At 41.8% G+C, this 19,939-nt stretch overlaps 1 protein-coding gene across 1 annotated transcript in view; it reads right to left on the bottom strand.

Annotated features, from left to right (window-relative positions):
- Nucleotides 1-19,939, bottom strand: part of CACNG4 (calcium voltage-gated channel auxiliary subunit gamma 4) — a 653,145-nt gene that overhangs the window by 338,073 nt on the left and 295,133 nt on the right. Inside the window, exon 2 of the mRNA XM_086928774.1 lies at nucleotides 7,918-8,001. Coding sequence (XP_086784900.1) covers nucleotides 7,918-8,001 — 84 coding nt within the window. The remainder of the gene's footprint in view (nucleotides 1-7,917; nucleotides 8,002-19,939) is intronic.

The following is a 19,939-nucleotide window of genomic DNA, read 5'->3' on the forward strand; positions in this document are numbered from 1 at the left end:
CGCTCCAGTACGCCGACGAACCCTAATTATAAAAGGGATCATCAAGGCTGCAATAAGAAGGTGACAAGCTCGAGGGAAGATAAAACTGTTCCTATCCGGAAGGACAGCTGTATCAACTAGGCTGGTGATCACAATGCCAATGATATAGGGAAGCTCCACGTCAACCACCCAGTACCGGGGCTTCGAGGGGTATCAAAAAGATAATTCCCCAACTGCAATCAGGACATCAGTGAGGAGGACGGAGGTATCTGCCCTGGACTACCACTGCAATTCCATTTTTTATTGGATGCGCTTATATCCTCCTAAAATTATCAAAAGGTGATTTTCATGATTGGCCAGAAACTTCAGGAACATCAGTAGCCATTCCTTTGCGCCCTGGGCTGCCAGCCTCTCTACTACGGGTATGGACAGTGTACAGACCGCAGTTGGCCACTTTGAACAGGTTATCACTGAGGCCATGAATGAATTGGCCCCAATACAGACCCGTCGCCGAGCCAGAAAGAGACCATCTGCCCCATGGTTCTCAGATTCCCTCAGGCTCCTCAGGCAAGAAGTGAGAAGGAAGGAGAGGCTCTGGCATTCTAGTTGGGACCTTAAGAACAAAGAAGCTCACAAACTCCTTATCAGGAAATATAAGGCTGAGATTGTGCAGGCTAAACAAGACTACTTTGTAACCCTGACAACCTCGCTCTCTTCGCCGAAGGAGCTTTTCAAAATTGTTGACTCCTTAGTCAATTTACAAGTCCCTGACCCTGTTGTACCTTCGCAGGACTTATGTGATAGGATTGCCTCCTTTTTCCACACTAAAATACAGGATATCCACCTAGCTCTTGAAAAACAAAGAGCCTGTATTAGTGTGCCTACTGTCTTGGCTGAGACGAATATGCCTACCACCGATGTCTCCCCATTGGGCACCTTGGACTCCTTTCCACCCCTGACTTTGCAAGATCTTGAAATTCTGACTAATAAAATTAAATCTGGTTCCCCCCTGGATACTTGCCCACTGAAAATCATCAAGCAGTGTAGGGAGACCCTCTTACCACCGCTGCTAGAAATAATGAATCTAGCTATAAGAAACTGTGTCTTCCCCTCAGAGTGGAAGAAGGCAGTAGTGAAACCTCTGCTAAAGAAGGCCTACCTCGACCCGGAGGTCCTAAAAAACTTCCGCCTAATCTCGTTGCTTCCCGCCCCGGCGAAGATGCTTGAGGCACATCTGAACAAGCATCTCGCGGCCTTTGTGGAATGCGCGGGCTGCTTGGACTCCTCCCAGCACGGATTCAGGAGGGAACAGAGCACCGAGTCGGCCCTCACCATCGTGCTTGATAACATCCGCACGACAGTGGATGGGGGCCAGACCACCCTCCTGGTCCTGTTAGATCTAACTGCAGCTTTCGATACCCTCTACCCCTCAGTACTTACATCTCGCCTGAGGGATGTGGGGGTGAAGGGCGCAGCTCTAGATCTATTGACCTCCTTCCTTGCTGGGAGGGAACAAAGAGTCAAACTGGGTGAGTTTCTATCTCCATCCCGACCTGTGCTATGTGGGGTCCCCCAAGGGTCGGCTCTTAGTCCGACCCTATTTAACATCTACGTGACCCCACTGGCCAGACTAATAAGAACTTTCGGGATGGAGGTAGTTTCCTATGCTGATGACACCCAAATACTCGTCTCTCTTTCCCATTCAGATGTGCAGACCGCCTCTAAGTTTAGATCTTGCATGGAGGCGGTTGGTCACTGGATGATTCAGAACTCTCTTAAACTGAATGGGGAGAAGACTGAGGTAATGGTGTTTGGAGGGAACGAAAACATCTGGTCAGCCAGTTGGTGGCCTGATTCGCTTGGAGTGTGCCCTTCCCCTACAACATCTGCTAAAAATCTTGGGGTGATGATAGATCCTGCCCTGGATATGGGCAGACAGGTGAGTAGAACCATCTCCACCTGTTGGGGCTTAATCCATACCCTGCGAAGGATCAGGAAATACCTTTCGCTACAGTCTAGAAAACAAATAGCTGTCGCACTCATTGGCTCACGCCTAGACTACTGTAATGCGCTGTATGCGGGGCTAAACAGGAGCCTCCTGCAGCGCTTACAGGTAGTTCAGAATGCCACAGCCAGATTTGTTCTGGATGTTCCCAGACGTACCTCGGCCACATTGGCCAGGAAAACATTGCATTGGCTTCCGGTAGAACACCGAGTACGGTTCAAGGTCTTGTGCATGACATACAGAGCCATCACAAAAAACAGTGACTCGGGAGTGGGTTCCATCATCTCCCACTACACTCCTGGAAGGAACTTGCGTTCCTCCGGGAAACTGCTTCTGTCAGCCCCTCGCATACGAAGAGCCAAATGGGGTGGCAGGGCCTTCTCCACCCTAGCTCCCAAATGGTGGAATGATCTTCCTCTGGATCTTAGGTCCCTGCCCTCGCTACAGACATTTCGTAGTGCCCTTAAAACTCGCCTCTTCCTGCAACCCTATGTGTAATGGATGAATGGTTCTGCTTTCTGATTTTATTGTTAGGCGCCTTGATACCTGCGGGTTATTGTTTTGCGCGTTATAAATTTTTATCAATCAATCAATCAATCAATGATTCCAGTTAAAACCAGGTTTTCTTTGAGAGTCACAAATTCAGTCTTGATAAAGATGGTATAAGGTTTTCCATCGAAATGCGTTGACGTCCTTTAATAGAAACATAATCCGTGAAGAGACTGGGACCACTAAGTACTTATCAACACTACAGTACCGGGTTTCAACTGTAAATGCTATGATATCACGGATGTGTGTCACTTGAATGACATATGTTTTGTCTGTTGTATGTTCTCTCTTTTTAACTTGTAACATTTTTTTAATGTGAATGTTTTTTATCTTGACGTGTCTATAATGTGTACATTATTTGGAATCAATTTCAGATGTTATCTCAGGGAATAGTATAATTGATTGTTTACACAATCAAAGACTTATGTATTTTATGATATTTTGATTAATAAATCGATTTGTACTTTTTTTATTAAAAACGTTGTTTACTTTGTCAACCTTTGGTGTACGGTTATATTTCACTTTTATGAGTGATGAGAGTTTGAACAGGTGTGAGTAAGGTGAACACTGATACACAGAGTTAATACTATTTTGAGTCTTGAAGTACAGTCCAAAGAAAATTTCTTTTATGATAAATATCAAGAGACAAATTATGGTTTGTGCAGTAGTCTTAGCAAATGTGAGCCTATAAAAAGGAGTGATCATTTGATGGACATCTAAAAGTGTGCATAATATCACATTAATATTTTATATCTTACGAGCTGGTTTTGGCTTTAGGAGTAATTGAAAAGGTGTGGAGTATAAGAACTGTTGCAATATGTATCTTAGATGCAATTATAGTCTGGATTAGTAAAATCAGAAAAAACTTTAAACTGAAATGGATTTTAAAATGTTGTTAACACTGATGATCATGCATCAAGATCAACTTCATTAATTGGATTTTCAGTGTTATAAATGTTTATTGAACAGAATTTATATGCGTACAAAGGCGTATGTTTTATGAATATGTAACTGTGCTATGGATGGATCCATAGAAGAATATTTTTACACTTATTTATTCTAATAAAAATTGAAAAAGTTTTTCCTGATTGAGAATTAATATAAGTAATTTTGTTTGAAACATCACGTTTATTATAAATTAAAGCTTCTAATGCATATATATTGTTTTAGTTTTGAGACTACTAACTGCTCCAGATGTAATGTGGAGGAAGGCAGCCTCATTTACCTAGTGAAATCAACACTATTTTGAGCAAATTACTATCGGAGGTTCTTAAAAGGAAAATCAAACCTTGCCTCTACCCTAGTTTATGAAATCCACCTATCAGCCTAAAGAGGGAGAGTGACCAAAGATGCTGTGTGTGATATGCCTAAGTTCCCAAAACATGCTGGTGAGGGCCCTTCCAGGTGAACACAAAGTGATCTTTAAAAGTATCCTTGTCTCACACTTTAGTAGTTAAGGTTGAAGTCACAAATTGCTCTCAGGAAGTGTTGGAGGTTAGAGGGGTCAAAAATACCCGATGCATTACACAGCAACACAAAATAAATGTAAGATCCAGGCCATCTTCATTGCAATGAGCTAGAATTTGTAATGTGCTGACCCAGAAATGAGGAAAAGAAAGTGATAAAGAGAAACGGGAAAAATAGGTTTAAGAATTCCAGTAAAAGTCAAGTGTAGTGGTTGTTAATCGGCTGCCTAATCTATGGGGCTCATTACGAGTTTGGCGGTCCTCCGGTCGGCATCCCACCACCATGCTGACAGGAGAACGGCTCAGCTCATAGTGCATCTACCCGCCAGATTACGAGTATAATCCATAGCGGGCAAGCTGTGCTGCAACAGTCTCACTGCAGGGGTCTGTAAGGCTCATAGGAGAGTCTAACATGCAGACCGCTGCCATGAGAGTGCCGACTGCACATTCCAGAATGATATGGCATGCATCATTTTGTGCATGCCACACCGTGCAGGAACAGAGGTCCAATTCTAGGGAGGCACGGCATGTGCCCCTCTGCATGCACACCCAGATCCAGGAGTGGCTGGGAGCACTGTTAGTGCCCCCTTAGTTGCCTCTCCACCACCCTGTTCATGGCAAGCTCACCACCATGAAATGGGCAGTAGACAGGCAACTTGTAATATGCTTAGTGGTACAGCAGCATCACCGCTAACATATTACTGCTCCTGACCGCTGAGCCATCACTTTGTGATCCTGGATCCTAGTGGATGCAGCAGTCCTGTGGCGGTCCAACCGCCACACTCAAAATAATGTGGACGGGCCTGCAGTGGTGGCAAGTGCTGCAAACCTGTGGACCCCCATACTCATAGTAAGGCCCTAAGTCTATGAGAAAAACCCTTGTACATGGTGACTACATTCATGCAAGCTTGGATTAATTCCAAATGTAAAAGAAATTGTGGGGCGATTTACTGATAGTTCATGCAATGCAGGGACTTCCAAAGTGTGCTATATTTACACAGATATGGTGTATTTCTGCTTCCTCCTGGTGCTGGCACACTATGTGCAGCCTGGTGCCAATTCAAGCAACCAGATAGCATATGATCACCTTTATGTAACAAAGACATAATAAGCTCACACCTCAGACAGTAGAGCTGCCTGTCTAGTCAAACATCTGTCAATTTGTGCATTTAGAAACCAGATCTGTCTCTCAGGTTGCGTACTCCTATTACACTGCTGATTAAACATAACCTAGGTGATTAATGTGAGCTGTGTGTGATCACATCAAGTGTCAGAAAGGAATAAGTACCCCGGTCCCTTGAAGCCCAGGACCTAAGTTGCTTGCCCGTGTTCCACCCCTGCCCAGTTCTTAATGATGCTGCATCATGGAAATTCAAAATGTAGATTTGCCTGTTTTTTTCATTTCTGTTATTGATGTAAAACAAGCAGCAAGCCTAGTGGATTAGTGCAATGCTGATGGAGTCAGGGATACCTGTGTGGTATTGATGGGTGACAATATTATTGGGTACATAGCATATTCACGTCAGATATAGTTTGTATTCTGCATTAGATTAATACCTTTGTACAACATAGTAGTGATGGGTGATGTGCCCAGATGTAGGTATGCTTGTTTTGTGTCTATTTGCACACTGGATTGCATAGACAATTACAAATAGGTTAAAACACCCTTGAAATAAAGTACAAGAAGCCAGTAGTGACTTAATCGTCCTATCACAAGTGAATGCCAATGCCAGAATGAGTCTGTAAGAAGACAATTAATAATGAGAGTTTGCACATACATAACATACTTCTAGATATTATATTTGGTATAAATAATCCCCAACTCTATGTTATCAGAATATTGGCAGTTACTAGGGACTTCTATTATCATAGAGAGATTAGGCCACAAATAACAATGTTACTTGAAGTACCCTCATTACATACATACATTTGGAGAATTTTATTCCTTCTAATACATATTCTCAAAATTAACTGTACACAGATGTGTATCAGCCATTAAATATGCTTATTTATTCTAAGCTGAAAGAGAACTTACCCATATGTATGTCTGAACATTGTGGATACCATTTAGAAAAGCAACTAATGAAGAAGAATATAATTTAAAAATATGGAAAGGAAAAAACAATCTTACAGCATACTGTCATGATTTTTCTATACCATTAGATATGACTAAAAAAGGGGCAAAGATTGTCAAAAACAGAACTTTCATCCCAATTGTTTATGTCTATGTTTGTGGTAAGTTTAGAAATTGTTGAGGATTCACATGGAACTGCAGAAGAACTCATGGAAAGCTGCAACTGTCACAACTGCCCAGGAGTAGTTTTGGAATACATTGTGCGTTTCAAGTTACTTCCATCTAAAATCATTTTCAGGTGCAAAAATGTATTCATTGTGAATGTGTTCATGGTAAATGTGACACCCAAGTTTGTTGTCTCTTGATGAATACTTTTGTTCTTCTGCTGTTCCCCATAGAGCAGCCATTCCTGTAACCCCTCCACTCACCACATTTCTGGAGAAGGATTTACTCTTGCCACAGGCTGAAGTAAATCTTTGAATGCATTCATTGTGAGAATGTGCCTGTACTTTTACAGGTGTGTGACTACTCACTTGCATCCCGCCCTTGAACTCCCATAGCCCACTCATTAAAGCTGGTCCCTCACACCTGAAAGTACACCTGCAATCACAATGATACTTCTAATAAAATACCTTTGTGAATAGCAAACAATTGTAAACTTACACAAAAGTGCTCGTTTACCTTTATGAATCATGCCCATAGTTTATGTATGAGTTTTTCTGCAGTTCCAGGTGATTCCTCAAAAATGTGTACATTTTATACATAAACAATTTAGATTAAAGTTCTATTTTCATTTAAGAATATGGCCCCCTTGTTTTTCAATCATATCTTGAGGTATAAGAATACCAGGCATGATGCTTTGAAGGATTTTTACCTTTCCACATTTTTTAAATGACCCTGACAAAAATAGGATTTCAATGAATAACATATGCAGAAACAGGGAGAAATAAATTTCCTGACAATTCATTTTCCATAAAATATTAAAGTCTAAACTGGCCCATAAGTAACTCATCGTCTGAATTATTTTAAACACTAAGGTCCTCATCATTCTTTTCAGATCCCTGTGCAAACTACTATTTTTAGGGGCCAGAATGACAAGTTTTTACATCTCATGCAATTTCCCCCACATATATTTCTGCAGGTGAAACTATTTGAATTCTACTGGTTCAAAATGCCTGATAACTGTGGTACATGCTGATTTTGACATGCAAAGCACCAAACTCCACATGTTATGTCCCATTTTAGGGGCACAACTTAGAATAGGTGATAATTACCTGCCTTTTAAATACCGGTCCGTATAGTATTGGGTTTTAAAAGATGCAATTATTATTGTATCCCCAACTGGGCCACTTGCAATGAGAGTCTTAGGGCTGATGTAGAGTTGAACGGTTTCTGAAGATCATATAGTTTCTGGAGAAAGTTCTAAATCTGAAGACGAAAAAATGTATGGATTTTTCTCCATCAGAAGTCTGATATTGTGGTGGAAATTCTGGAGTTGGATTTTCCTACAAAATTATCACTTCCTCCAGAAATCAAGGGATTTCCTGTTACCACCAAACTTTAAATTAGATCTTTGCTATTAATAGTTGGCTAACAACACCTACAACAGGAACTGAGGGCCATGTGTTAGCAGACCTTTCACACTCCATCCTCCTGGGTGGGGTCTAACATTCACTTGGTGGCTCGTACAATCTGTAGCAGTTGAAAGTTATTTTGCCTTAGCTGTGATGCACAGTTACATTTTTTAATATGGTGAGGATAAGTGTTGACTAAGTCTGACCACATACTTTGCATGCTTGTCTTTTATTTTAAAAAAAGAAAGCTGAATTCATGCATATACTTACGTAGTATATATTCCGAACTGTCATGGTCGTAGTCGTTGTCCTCTGGAAAGTGGTTAATCCTAAAGCAATTTCCTTTGTAGAGTCCTAAACAAAAACAACAAAACAGAATGCCATTGAGTTCAACATCTCAGAGCAGACAATGCCTTCCAATTGTATTTATGCGGAAAAATCCAGACGTTATGATTCTCTTACTGAATTAATTACAGTCACACAATGTTTCATCGATTTCTGTACAGATGTTAAATCAGTTCTAATTGTTCAATCTAGAGTTAGTCACTTTCCTTGATTGCTCAACCCAGAATTTTCCATTCCATAGGCAAAGCCTTAGGTTTTTTTATAACCTCTATTTATCTTTTCAATAAATTCACAGTGGGTATACAGTTTCAAACATTGCTGTCAGGTGGGGTCCACGGCAAAAGTGCAAATATGTAGACAGTACATTATCACGTATTGCATTACCAGTTGTCTCAAATCTAAGAGCTTGACAATGAAATATCAGAAACATCAGCTGAACTCCTCCTCAGTCGTGCGGTCACTCGCATCTGAATCATGTTGATCACTCACATTTGCCCCAGGGTTTAAAATCACGTTGCATAACTTCCTTATTTTCCCAATCCTCTTCTAATTTTTCATCCCTCCTACTGGCCGTCATGTGGGCCTCCTCCGCCAGTATCCACTCACACACATTCCTTAAGCATTCATCAACTGTGAGGGTATGCTTTTCCATCCATGTTAAAGTGATCCTGTGCTTTGCTAAAACCAGGAGTAGTCGCAAGAGTTTGTATGCCATCTTGAGCTTTTTGGGTTTCGTAATTTGCTGCAGTAGGCAGTGTAGCAGGGAAAGCTCCATCCGAAAGCATATATCCCTCTTAACCCGCTCAACCGCCCAGGTCCAGAATTGGTACACAGCAGGTGATATTGATTAGCAGACGCCCGCATATGATCTATTTCTAGGAAACATGAGAAATAAATTAACTGCATAATTAAATCCTTGCATGAAAGAGTGCTATGGGTAGGCTATTGGCCTGTATCTCAGGAGCCATGAAGGTATACCTAAATTAATGTATTCTGGGTTCAACAACATTCAAAGTTTTGTAAATGTCTTTATTGACCTTTTCAGAAAATATGGTAAACATAATGACAAACATCAAATCTCCGTATGCTGGGTTTATATACAATATGTGATCTACTACATTATACGTAAGGATAAGCTATGACTTTCAAGTCTATCCGCCTCCATGGCCATATATATCTTTGCTGTCTTGTGCATATCAGTTAGTGCGAGAGTCAACCATAGAAAGAAAAACATTAAATGCTATAACTTGGTTGTCAGACAAGATCACAGTACGTTCATCCTGCATTCATGGTTCAGGTGCCATCATATTTCAATGGAGGGGGAGAACAGAGAAGAGGGAGTACGATAAAGAAGGAGGGGGGAGAGTTGGCGAACCGACTAAGACACAGGGTGCATCTGGGTAGCAGCCCCTGTGTACATATCTTGCTTTGCTATTCCCCAAGTGTACACAATTAGATAGCATATCTTCTTTGGCACGCACCCACTTAACCAAGTCTCGCAACCACTCTCCAAATCACTGCCCAGAGAGGGCATTCCATGACAGGCAATACGCCTTTTCATGAGTACCAATGCGAGAATCACAAAGTTACAAATATCTTTCCCTTTCTTGGTATGTGGCATTAAGCCCACCAGACATAGGGAAGCTTCCCTTGGGACTGTTTTCCCAGAAGCATCAGTTATACACACCAACACCTCATCCCAGATACGTTCCACCACAAGGCAATGCCATAACATATGGTCAAATCCAGCCTCCATTCCGTACATCTGGGACAAGTGTTCATTGCTCCACTGTGCCACATGTCCTATTATTTTAGAGGTCAAATAAGTGTGATGTAAATAAGTGAATTGGATATATTTCAGTCTGGCATTCCTGGAAGCTCCTTAACATTACTCAGGTACTGAGTCCATTCTTTTGTGGTCAATTCTTGATTCAGATGGGTCTACCACACCTTCAGGCTCTCTCAACCGAGATTTGTGTTATGTAGTAAAGTGCATACTCGCTAATCTGTGGGAGCTGTGCATCAGGGGCACCTGTAATACTGTTGACACCTTTGACTCTGACTGATTAGTAGCCCTTGTGAGTGACAGCTGATGAGTGACCCAGGTCTTAAAGTTCAGTGAAATTCAGTATTGAGAGTAATAACATATCGGCAAACAAGTCCAAGCATATTGCGAGTCCGACTTCCATCCAGGGGATTATATTGTGAACCTTCCGAAGTTCGATGCAACCTGAGATGCCCACAGTGGAGGCTCAGGGGTGTATGCCATCTGATAGGGTCTAGGCTGCACATACGCCTTCCAACACTTAGACGCCACCTGCATCAAGACACCATTCCTGCATATGCCCCATTTCAGTCCCAATATCCTCTTCCACACAGGGACACTCCCTAGCCTTGCAAGTATGCCATCTGAGTCAGGGTTTCCCCCGGCACTGAGCCACCGCATTGGCCATTGCAGCCACATATTACATTTCATAATTGGGGGCCACCACCCCACCTTCTGTCAAAGAGGTGTATAATTTCTCGATTTGCTCTCTGTGCTTCCCTGTTCCTCATATCAGCGTTGTGAGTGGCGATTGTAGTTTCCTGAATAAGCGCTGCCTCTGTACTACCGGAGTGCCACAAAGAAATAAAGCAACCAAGGGAGCAATACCATTTTCGATATTGCTACCCTGTACATCGGGGACAGAGGGAGTGTGGACCGAACCGGAAGCGATTGCCTGTATGGATGTCAAGGCCTATCCCAGATTCCTGTCGGCCAGGTCTATCTCGGAGTGACAGACATTCACTCTCGGGTTTCTGATGGTGTCGTCTTTCCAGTTCAAGGGTGTAGCAGGCAGCAGTTGTTTTAGGACATATGTCATTATGTGGAAGGGAAATAACCAGGATTTATACCAGTTTATTGCTAATCTGGACATCGCTCTGAATATTTCAGGTAAATCAGGAGGTCCAGCACAAGGCCATTGTCGCACAATAACATCAAAGAATTGTTGACCTGTAATGCTATCATATGCCACCTCACTTCCACATTAACACCTGAACCCGGGTTTTTGTATGCAGGAGGATGCCAGCAGGCTCATCATCAGAAGAAATACGTCAGAAGACAGCAGACTCCCTTGCCTCGAGGCCCTCTCAATTTAGAAGGATTCAGAGATTGTTCTGCCAGTGCAGACTCCTGCTAATGGCTGTGAGTACAATAGTAATACCCATCTTAACTGCATAGGGCCCACCCCTATATTACAGAGAACTGCTAATAAATGGGGCCATGCCCGGCCGTTGAATGGCCCTCTATGTGGAACAAGGCCAATCATGCGCCCCTGCCACATCGCCTAGCCCAATCCATGACCCTGAATAATCTGCCTATATTCAGAAAGGTGTTCCTGCCTGGTATGAGACCCTCCGGGTGAGTAGAGCGCTATATAAATGCATTGATTGATTGATTGATTTTGATCTGCGTCCAAGATAGATTGCGCTCTCGGTATCAGGCGGTTTGCCAACACGTACCCAAGTACTTTGTCATCAACTTTTAAGAGGGATAGCGGTCTGTAAGATCTAAAACTCAATGGGTCTCTGTTTCATTTCGGAAAGATGATCAGCAATGCCTCTCTCTCGAACACTGGTGGGGTCCCGAGCTCCCACGCTGCTTCATGCACATGTAACAGACAAGCCGCTAACTATGATCCACATGCAGAATACATTTTAACAGGTAGCCCGCTGATGTCAGGGGACTTGCTTCTTGCTATTATACAGTGCCAAATGTATCTTTTTGAGTGCCGGGGGGCATACAACTTTGAGCATTGAAACGTTAATTCAGGTTTCAAACTAGTGAGTTAAAAATGTGAGGAGAGTTGTTTTTCTTTATTTTTTAATAATTTGAGGCTTAATGTATTTTTAAAGGGGCTACAAATAGCCCAACAGCAAGACATCTGCATAAGTGCAGCATCCACTTTCCACATTAGTTTACTCACCATACCCATCTTTTCAGTAGCTTAACTGCTCACTAATTTTAAAGCAGTAACATTTTGCTAAAGAAACTTTGTGTGCAGTGGGGGTTGGCCTTCTGCACAGGGCTGTGAGCTGCAGAAATTTACAATATGATTAAAAAAAGCCACAGAATTGTAAAATTGCTTATTTAAAATGGCATCATGCGTCATTGCAATGTCTGTAGTCTGAGAGCTTGCCTTTCTTCCTGGGCCTGATTCTGCAACTAAAGAATAACATTCATCATCCCAGACACTGGGAGCAGACCTCTGGCACAGAAAGACCAAAGGTTTATTTAAGCAGTCAGACTACCATAGTGAAGAGCTGCAGCTACAAAGCAACAGCCATGCCTAACTGGAACACCGAGAAGCAGAATGCCATGCTTTTAGCACATCCTGCGGGCAGCACGCCTCTTGTTGCTCGGTTCCCTTATCAGCGAAACTTTATTCCAAGGGGATTGACCTCTGCACCGGAAACTGTGTCCCCTCTTTCTGCATAATCACAACTTGACCTATTAAAGTGCCTCTGATCATGTAGCATGTGAGAGAAAGAGAGAGAGAGAGGGGTAGAAAGATAAAAAGAGAGAGAGAGAGAAAGAAAACCTTCACTATGTACATGTAAGACCTATTGGCTTTGCCAAATCAGGTTCAATTTGTGATGTCCAAAAGCATCATGAAAACCTCCGATTCCCGCTACTGGATGCATTGTCAAAATTGGAGAACTTTTCCATAAGATTACAATGCAGTAGAATAGTTTACTAAAGAAACGCAATTCTCAACCATTGTCATTTTAAGGGATTTTGTGGGCCTGGGCAGAAGATATTTTGGGGCCCGTGTTCAAAACAATTTTGAATTTTATTACCCATTTTGTGATAATTGAAGCAAGCATAATGCACCAAAAATATTAGAGTATGTTAAATTTTCAGGCACTGAATCACACGTAAACAGATTATTTATGGCTTTGAGCCAGGCCTCAAAATCCTTAAGATTAAACTGGAGAGGGGGAGAGGTTAAGATAGTGAAAGAGAGACCCATTTAAAATTGAGGGCCCTGTGTAATTGAGAGAGAGAGAGAAAACGTTATTTATTTAGACCATAGTCTTTAAACAATACATATAACATGATTAGGATCTGCATAGTAATGACATTGTTAATTCTATAAAGAATAAAAAAGCAGTTTAACCTACAGAGAAAAAAAATGTAGCCCCCTGAGACAATCATAATTCATTTAACACAGTTTACACAAAACTAAGGGGCATATTATCAAGAATGGGTGTTACATTATCGCTGCTTTTATCGGCAGGAAATTGCCGATAAAGCGGCGATAATGGGCTTGATAATATGCTCTATGAATTCCAATCGAAGCCCATGTTAGATGTGAAGACATCTAACATGGGCTTCGATTGGAATTCATAGAGCATATTATCAAGCCCATTATCGCCGCTTTATCTGCAGTTTCCTGCCGATAAAAGCGGCGATAATGTAACGCCCATTCTTGATAATATGCCCCTAAATCCATAAAATTCTTTAATGGAAGAACACAAAAAGCATTTAAAATCAATGCCCCTCCTTTAATGTCTCCCTTACTAAGTCTTTTGTTGCTTTCAGAATTTTTCCCAATGCAATCGTAATATCTAGAGATGGCATATCCGTAAGTAGACAAACTGCTTGGGCACGTGAGTTAACCTTGTTTTTTAAGAATATTGGACATAAAAACAATTTCCGTATGGCTAAAATCAGTGTGCAATCAAGCAATATGTGCAAAGTATAATTTCTTATTCCTAGCCTGCATTTACAAATACCATCTAGTTGAATCAATACTGCCTTTATTTTTTCTTCCGTCTTCCAGGGGTTGATACCAACACAAACCCTTAGAATTTCGTGTCTTAACCCTTTATTAGGCAGAATATCCAAGTATGGGAACCAAGCTGGATTTTCCCATGACCTCTTTAGCCACTTGACGATTTTTTCTCACTCATATAATCTAGATCTTGCGATCTTGAGTATTAGAGCCCTCGGTCTCTAAGCATTCTCTTTATAAAGTCTATTTTCAGGGATCTCTGCGAAAGTCTCACCTTAAGGCGAACTGCTATTTTCTGGAGGATTCTTCTTACATCCTTTGCCCAACCAAGGCTACTTGTTTGAATCTCCTCTCTGCACCAGAGTCAGACCTTCTGCACACCACCTAAGTCCTGGCGTTTCCAGAATCTTACTAAGGACATTTGAGTCTGTACACTCCATGCTATTAGCTCTAGCTCCATTCTGATTGCTTGGATCATTGTACAGCTTGGTAAGGACAATATCATTTTTAAAATCTTTCCTTCCTCACAATCCGACCCACATTTGCCACTCAGATACAGCACTTCTGCCCCGTACAGTACTTGCGGGGGGATCATTGCTTCAAATGCCTTTAACATAGGTCTGTGTGACATATCACCATATTCTTTATTGAATTTTTTCAGCCCACAGACTGACGAGAAGGCTTTTGCTGCTTGGGCCTCCAGGTAAGTGTTCTATTTTCATGCGCTATCAATCCAGATGCCTAAGTATCTATATTCTTTGACTATTTCCAGTTTGTCTTGTCCTGAAAACCAATTAAAATTTTTGCCTCTCTTCCCAAAGCATAAAACCTTTGTTTTTTTCTATATTTACAGTTAAAAACTTTTTACACAATCATTTTTAAAAACATTTAATTTCCTTTGGAGTCCCATTTCAGTTTGATCAAGGATCACAAGGTCATCTGCGTATAAAAGGCAGGACACTTTGTTTCCACTCCTTCGGGGACTTGCACTTCTTTCTACTTCTAACACTGCGGGGAGGTCAGCTAAGAAAATTAATTAGCAAGGGTACCAAAATGCACCCCTGTCTGAGGCCATTCCCTACAGGTATTTTATGAGTTAATGACCCCTGTGTATCTCTGATGATCTGGGCCCAATTCCCACTATGTAGCTCTTTTAAAATCATCAATATGCCATCTCGTATTCCATATTTTTTCATGTCTTCCCAGAGGCAGTTACAGTCCACAGAATCAAAAAGTGCCCGAAAGTCGACAAAGCAACAAAACAATTTACCATTTTGCTCTATTGATTTCCGGGCCAATGCCCACAGGGCAAAACAATGGTCTATAGTGAAGTGTCCTTCTTTAAAACCTCCCTGTTCAACTGGCACAATAGATCCCTGTTTTGCCCAATCTTTTAACTTACCTAATATCATTTTAGCAAAGATCTTTTCGCCAATATCTAGTAGGTTAATTAATCTGTAATTCTTTGGGGCATAAACATCCTCTTTCTTATGAATCGGCCTAATTATTGCTCCCTTCCAATTTATTGGGATCATTCCTGATTCTAAGATTACTAAAAACATTTGAGAGAAGAATTCTGCCCACCAGGACAACTTTGATTTAATTGTCAGAGCTGGTAGGTTATCTGGGCCTTCTGCTCTTGTTAAATTCAAGGTCCTTATTGTATTAGGTATGTTTTCAGTTAAAAAATCTGATTTTAGGTCCTCTACCAGGGCCCTCCAGTCCCTTAACTACTTCTCATCCATTTCTCTCCCCGGGGTATATAGTTCCTGCAGATAATCTTCCCAAGCTGCCTCTACCACCACACAGTTTGTTTAGGCAACCAAAAGTTCTGTAGCTGATAGTACCAGCTTCCAGAACTGATGTATGTTCTTAGATTCGATTGCCTCCAACAGTTTCCCCCAGCATGTTTCCTTGTTGGCCCTTTTAGGACTATGAAGTGGTGAGGTGTATTCTCTCTTTAGCTTGGCAAGGTTTTCGGCCCTGGCCTGGTCACATTTTTTGCGTAAACTACGCTCTTCTCTCCTTAGTTCTCTTTTCATATTTAGGCAATCAATTTTGAACCATTTTCCTTGTTTTGACCTGGATGTTTTGTTTGCTCTTAGAAACCCTTGCATCAGTTCTTAGTTCTACACTTATGCTTTGTACCACGTGATTTATTTTCTCAACATACCAGGTTAAGTTTAGGCCACTCACACATCCTAGCTCAATATTTTGTTGCAGTCTCGTTAACCTTTCTATATATTCGTCTGTTAGTCGTGTTGTTATCCGCTTTGGGTAATCCGTCTCTTGTGTGATTAGTACTTTATTGCAGACAATCTGGGGTAGTTTGCAAGCTCTAGTTTTATTATATTGTGATCACTGCCTTCCGTATGGCAGATCCTGAAGTCTTTTACTAATTCAATATTCCATGCCGACGTAAAAACATAATCTATTGGGCAATTTTGGGTCCCCTGTTTAAAAGTTTTCCTTGCAGGGCATTCTTGGGCTATCCTACCATTTAAGCAAAAAAGGCTTTTTGTCGCTAGGTAATTTCCCAATTTTGCATCATCGGTTGAGAAAAGGCTTTCAGGAAACTTTGCTTGGTTTATATCATATTCTGTAAACCAAAGATTTACCAGCTTTGGGTTTAATTTATGATTAAAATCTCCCACCCACAAAATTAAATCCGACCCATACTTATCACAAAATGAATCCATATCATTCTTAAAATGTCTAATTTCAAACCCATATTCCTCCTTGGTACCCCATTACATGTATAGATTTAGAATCAACATATTTTCATACATTTTATCGGCAAACATTGTGGTTATCCTGCAGCCAAACAACCATTTACAAGTTACAAGTAGCGAAGTACGTTCTTCACTAAAATTGTAGATAATAATGTCAGTAAGCCACCTGCTGAGCGACCAGACCATGATTTTATTGCCGGACGATGGATTTGTCGAAACCCTTCAACTACCGGGGGGTCTCCACATAGCCAGGTCTCTTGGATGCAAATGATCTCATTGTTTTTTGCCAATTCTTTTATAAATTCTTGCTTTATTTTATTTCCTAGTCCATTTATATTCCAAGAGACCAATTTTATGCTATGTAGCTGCCCCGTTACCTATTCTACGCCGCTAAGTAGCCCATTTATTTTGGTTTCCTCTAAATATCGCTAGGAAGTCCCTGCAGGACTTGTACTATAGCTCCAATTTTTCCAGGCTTCCACCAAGTCTGAATTATTTATTACTATATTGAGTTTTTCCCATCCTAAATCTACTTCTCTTTCTGATAATCTCACTTGCCTCTTTCCTAGACCAGCATGATGCTTTAGGAAGGCTTTCTTTTGCGGAGCATTGTGTTCTATCACTACCTCTTCTTTGGGTACTAGCCTGATTGCTTCTTTTAATATCTCTCTCTTTACCTTCATTATGGCAATTTTTACCAGGTCAGAATAGACTTGTACCCTGGTAAGATCATTACCGTCAATGGTTGATTGGAAACCCACCTGTCGGAGGTCTTTTGATCCTATTCCTTTCAAGTTGGGACAATGGGCGAATGAGTTAAGAAGATGGGACCTATTTAAGTATGATCTCTTCTTCATGTTTTTTCCCTCCCCTTCCCATTTTCACTTGTTCAAAATATAGCCACCTGTTCCATTTATCCTCCTCTCCTAACAATCTGGGTTCCCTCAGGGGCAGTTGAGTGTTATTTCTGACCCCTTCCTCCAAACTATTGCCCAGATATGGCCTCTCTTTAAGGGAGGTAGTAAAGCCAGGTATTCTAGCTACATTAGGTGATATGTGTTTTATATATTTTATTGCCTTTTCCTGGTGATTTTGTTTACTATTACAATTCCCCTTTTTTACTGGATTCCTCGTTGAATTCTCAGCACTTTTTTTTACTTATTCTTCTTTCTCTCACAGTTTTAAGGGGTTTTAGCTTTGGCTCTTGTTCAGATACTCCTATTAATTCCTCCAGCTCCCTTCTTTTTTTCACTGCTCTTATGTTACCCTTTCTTAGGTCGTCTCTTCCTGCTGGTCTCCCTCGTTTTAATAAACCATATCTTGTATAATCACCCCTTCTTTTGACCAACATCGGCCATCTTGAGACATGAACTTCATGATTGGCAGTTGGGGGTTCAACATTCCCGACCTCCTCCCCCACCATCACCGGGGCTAGAGTCACCGGGTCCGGGATGGGTCTTAACATTGATGGCATTTGGCCCCTGATACCATGTAGCTCCCCTCAATCTTAGAGAGGTGCATTTTCTGTGCTTTTAAAATGTTGTGGTTTAGCATTGTAACTTCCAGGAGCCCCTGGAGTGATTTTTGCAGCATTAACATCAATTCCAACATTGAAGAGGCTGGTGTTCCTGAGGATTCTAAGTTAAGCTCTAAGGATTGGTTGTCGCCATTACTGTCCAAAGGAGCTGAGTTCTGGACACCATGTAGTTCATGTCTTTCTATTCCATTTGATCTTACATCCGAGGTTTGGACTTCTTCCTCATCCTGCCTTAAGTTTGCGCTATTTATCTCCTGGGTCACCTGGGTAACACACTGTGGTAACAGCCGCGGAGATGAGGATAGATGAGGTGACATTATTAGCCCCTTATAACCTATTAGAGACTGTAGGGATTGATTGATTAAATTTACAGACCGTATGCTCATCAAAAATTAGAGAGGAACCCCCCTTCCATGATTCCTCCCCTTCTTGGGCAGCTGAGGACGTGGCTGGTGAAAAGACCCTTTTAAAATGTTTCCCCACAAAGTCTTTAAGGGAGTTTGATTCTGTACCTCCCTTACATCCCCTTGCGATGACTCCTTAGAAACTTTTTCTTTTTTCTTCTGTGCTTGTTTGAGTTTTGGTTTTGCCCCTGGGCACGTTAGGCTCTCTCCTGAAACTTTTTGATCTTTAGGGAGGACCTTTTGCTTCTGTGCAATTCCCAGTGTGCTTTTGTTCTTCATGGAGGCCATTTTTGAGCTCTTCAATTGATACTTTTTAGCAATTTCACAATACTCCACCAAGCACTACCCCCTGTTACCAGACACGATCCTCAGGACGGGGGTGGGGGCAATAATGCTGATAAGGGAAAGAAAACAGCTTTTTACATATACATCTGTTGTCCCTTATACGTGTACTTGCGCCCGTGCCCTTCCCCACTTTCACTTGGGGGGCCCTTGCTTAAATGCGAAATTCCTCTTTATGAAGATCTGGATTTGTAACTGCAGCGAGGTTGTCAGATGTCTTTTCTACACGACTTTTATTTGCACTCCGCTTTTTAACTATGATAGACGTCCTCTTCGTCGTCCACCACTCTCACCTCTCTCACCACTCTCGCCTCGCCCCACCCGTCTCCCCCGCTGCGCTGCTGGCTTCCCTTAGCCTCGCATCTCACCCAGACAAGGCTCAGGCTTCTGCAGTTCAGCGGCTCAATATTCGCCATTTGAGGAGGTGTTAAAAGAGGGTTTCGGCGTGATTTGGTGCAAACCGGCGCCTTTTTCCAAGCTTTTTGGAGCCTAGTTTCTGGGATACTGGGATATTGGGTTTCCACACCTTCACTCGCATCTCGGCTCCTGGCTCCCGGCTCTCACTTTTCACGTCGTCACATCGTCTCACGTCGTCTCTGGGTCACGGATCTCGCAGTATGCGGCAACAACAGCGACAATTGGAGTCTCTATCACAGGTCAAGACACTCAGGGCAGGGGTTTCTTGTAGATCCCTGTGTAATTGCGCACTTTGCCCCTGCCCCTGCCTGCCTTACAATGTCTCTGCCTCAACCATAGAATATCTGCATCAAAAGGAAATATTTGTTTCTTAACGAAAAGCATCTGATACATGAACAATCTGAATCCCTTTTATAATTCGTTCAAATACATTTAATAGGTTCCATTCAAAGTTCAGTGCCCATTGCAATCTAGCAAATGATGCAATGTGCCTTCTGTGCGCTCATCCGGTCACTTAGCAATCAACACAAAACATTTAACGGAGCATTTCACACGCATCCACTCAAAAAGGCATTAATGTGCCATGTGGCTCACAAGTGCACCAGCAGCTAAGAAACAACACAGACACCATCCAACAGAATGTGTTAGATGAAAAATAGCACATGCATCCAACACAGCACGAATATACATTACAAATTGATATAAATGCCCCCAAAACAAAGCTAATCACTAACA

The sequence above is a fragment of the Lissotriton vulgaris genome, chromosome 7 (assembly GCF_964263255.1).
Source record: "Lissotriton vulgaris chromosome 7, aLisVul1.2, whole genome shotgun sequence".
NCBI lineage: Eukaryota > Metazoa > Chordata > Amphibia > Caudata > Salamandridae > Lissotriton > Lissotriton vulgaris.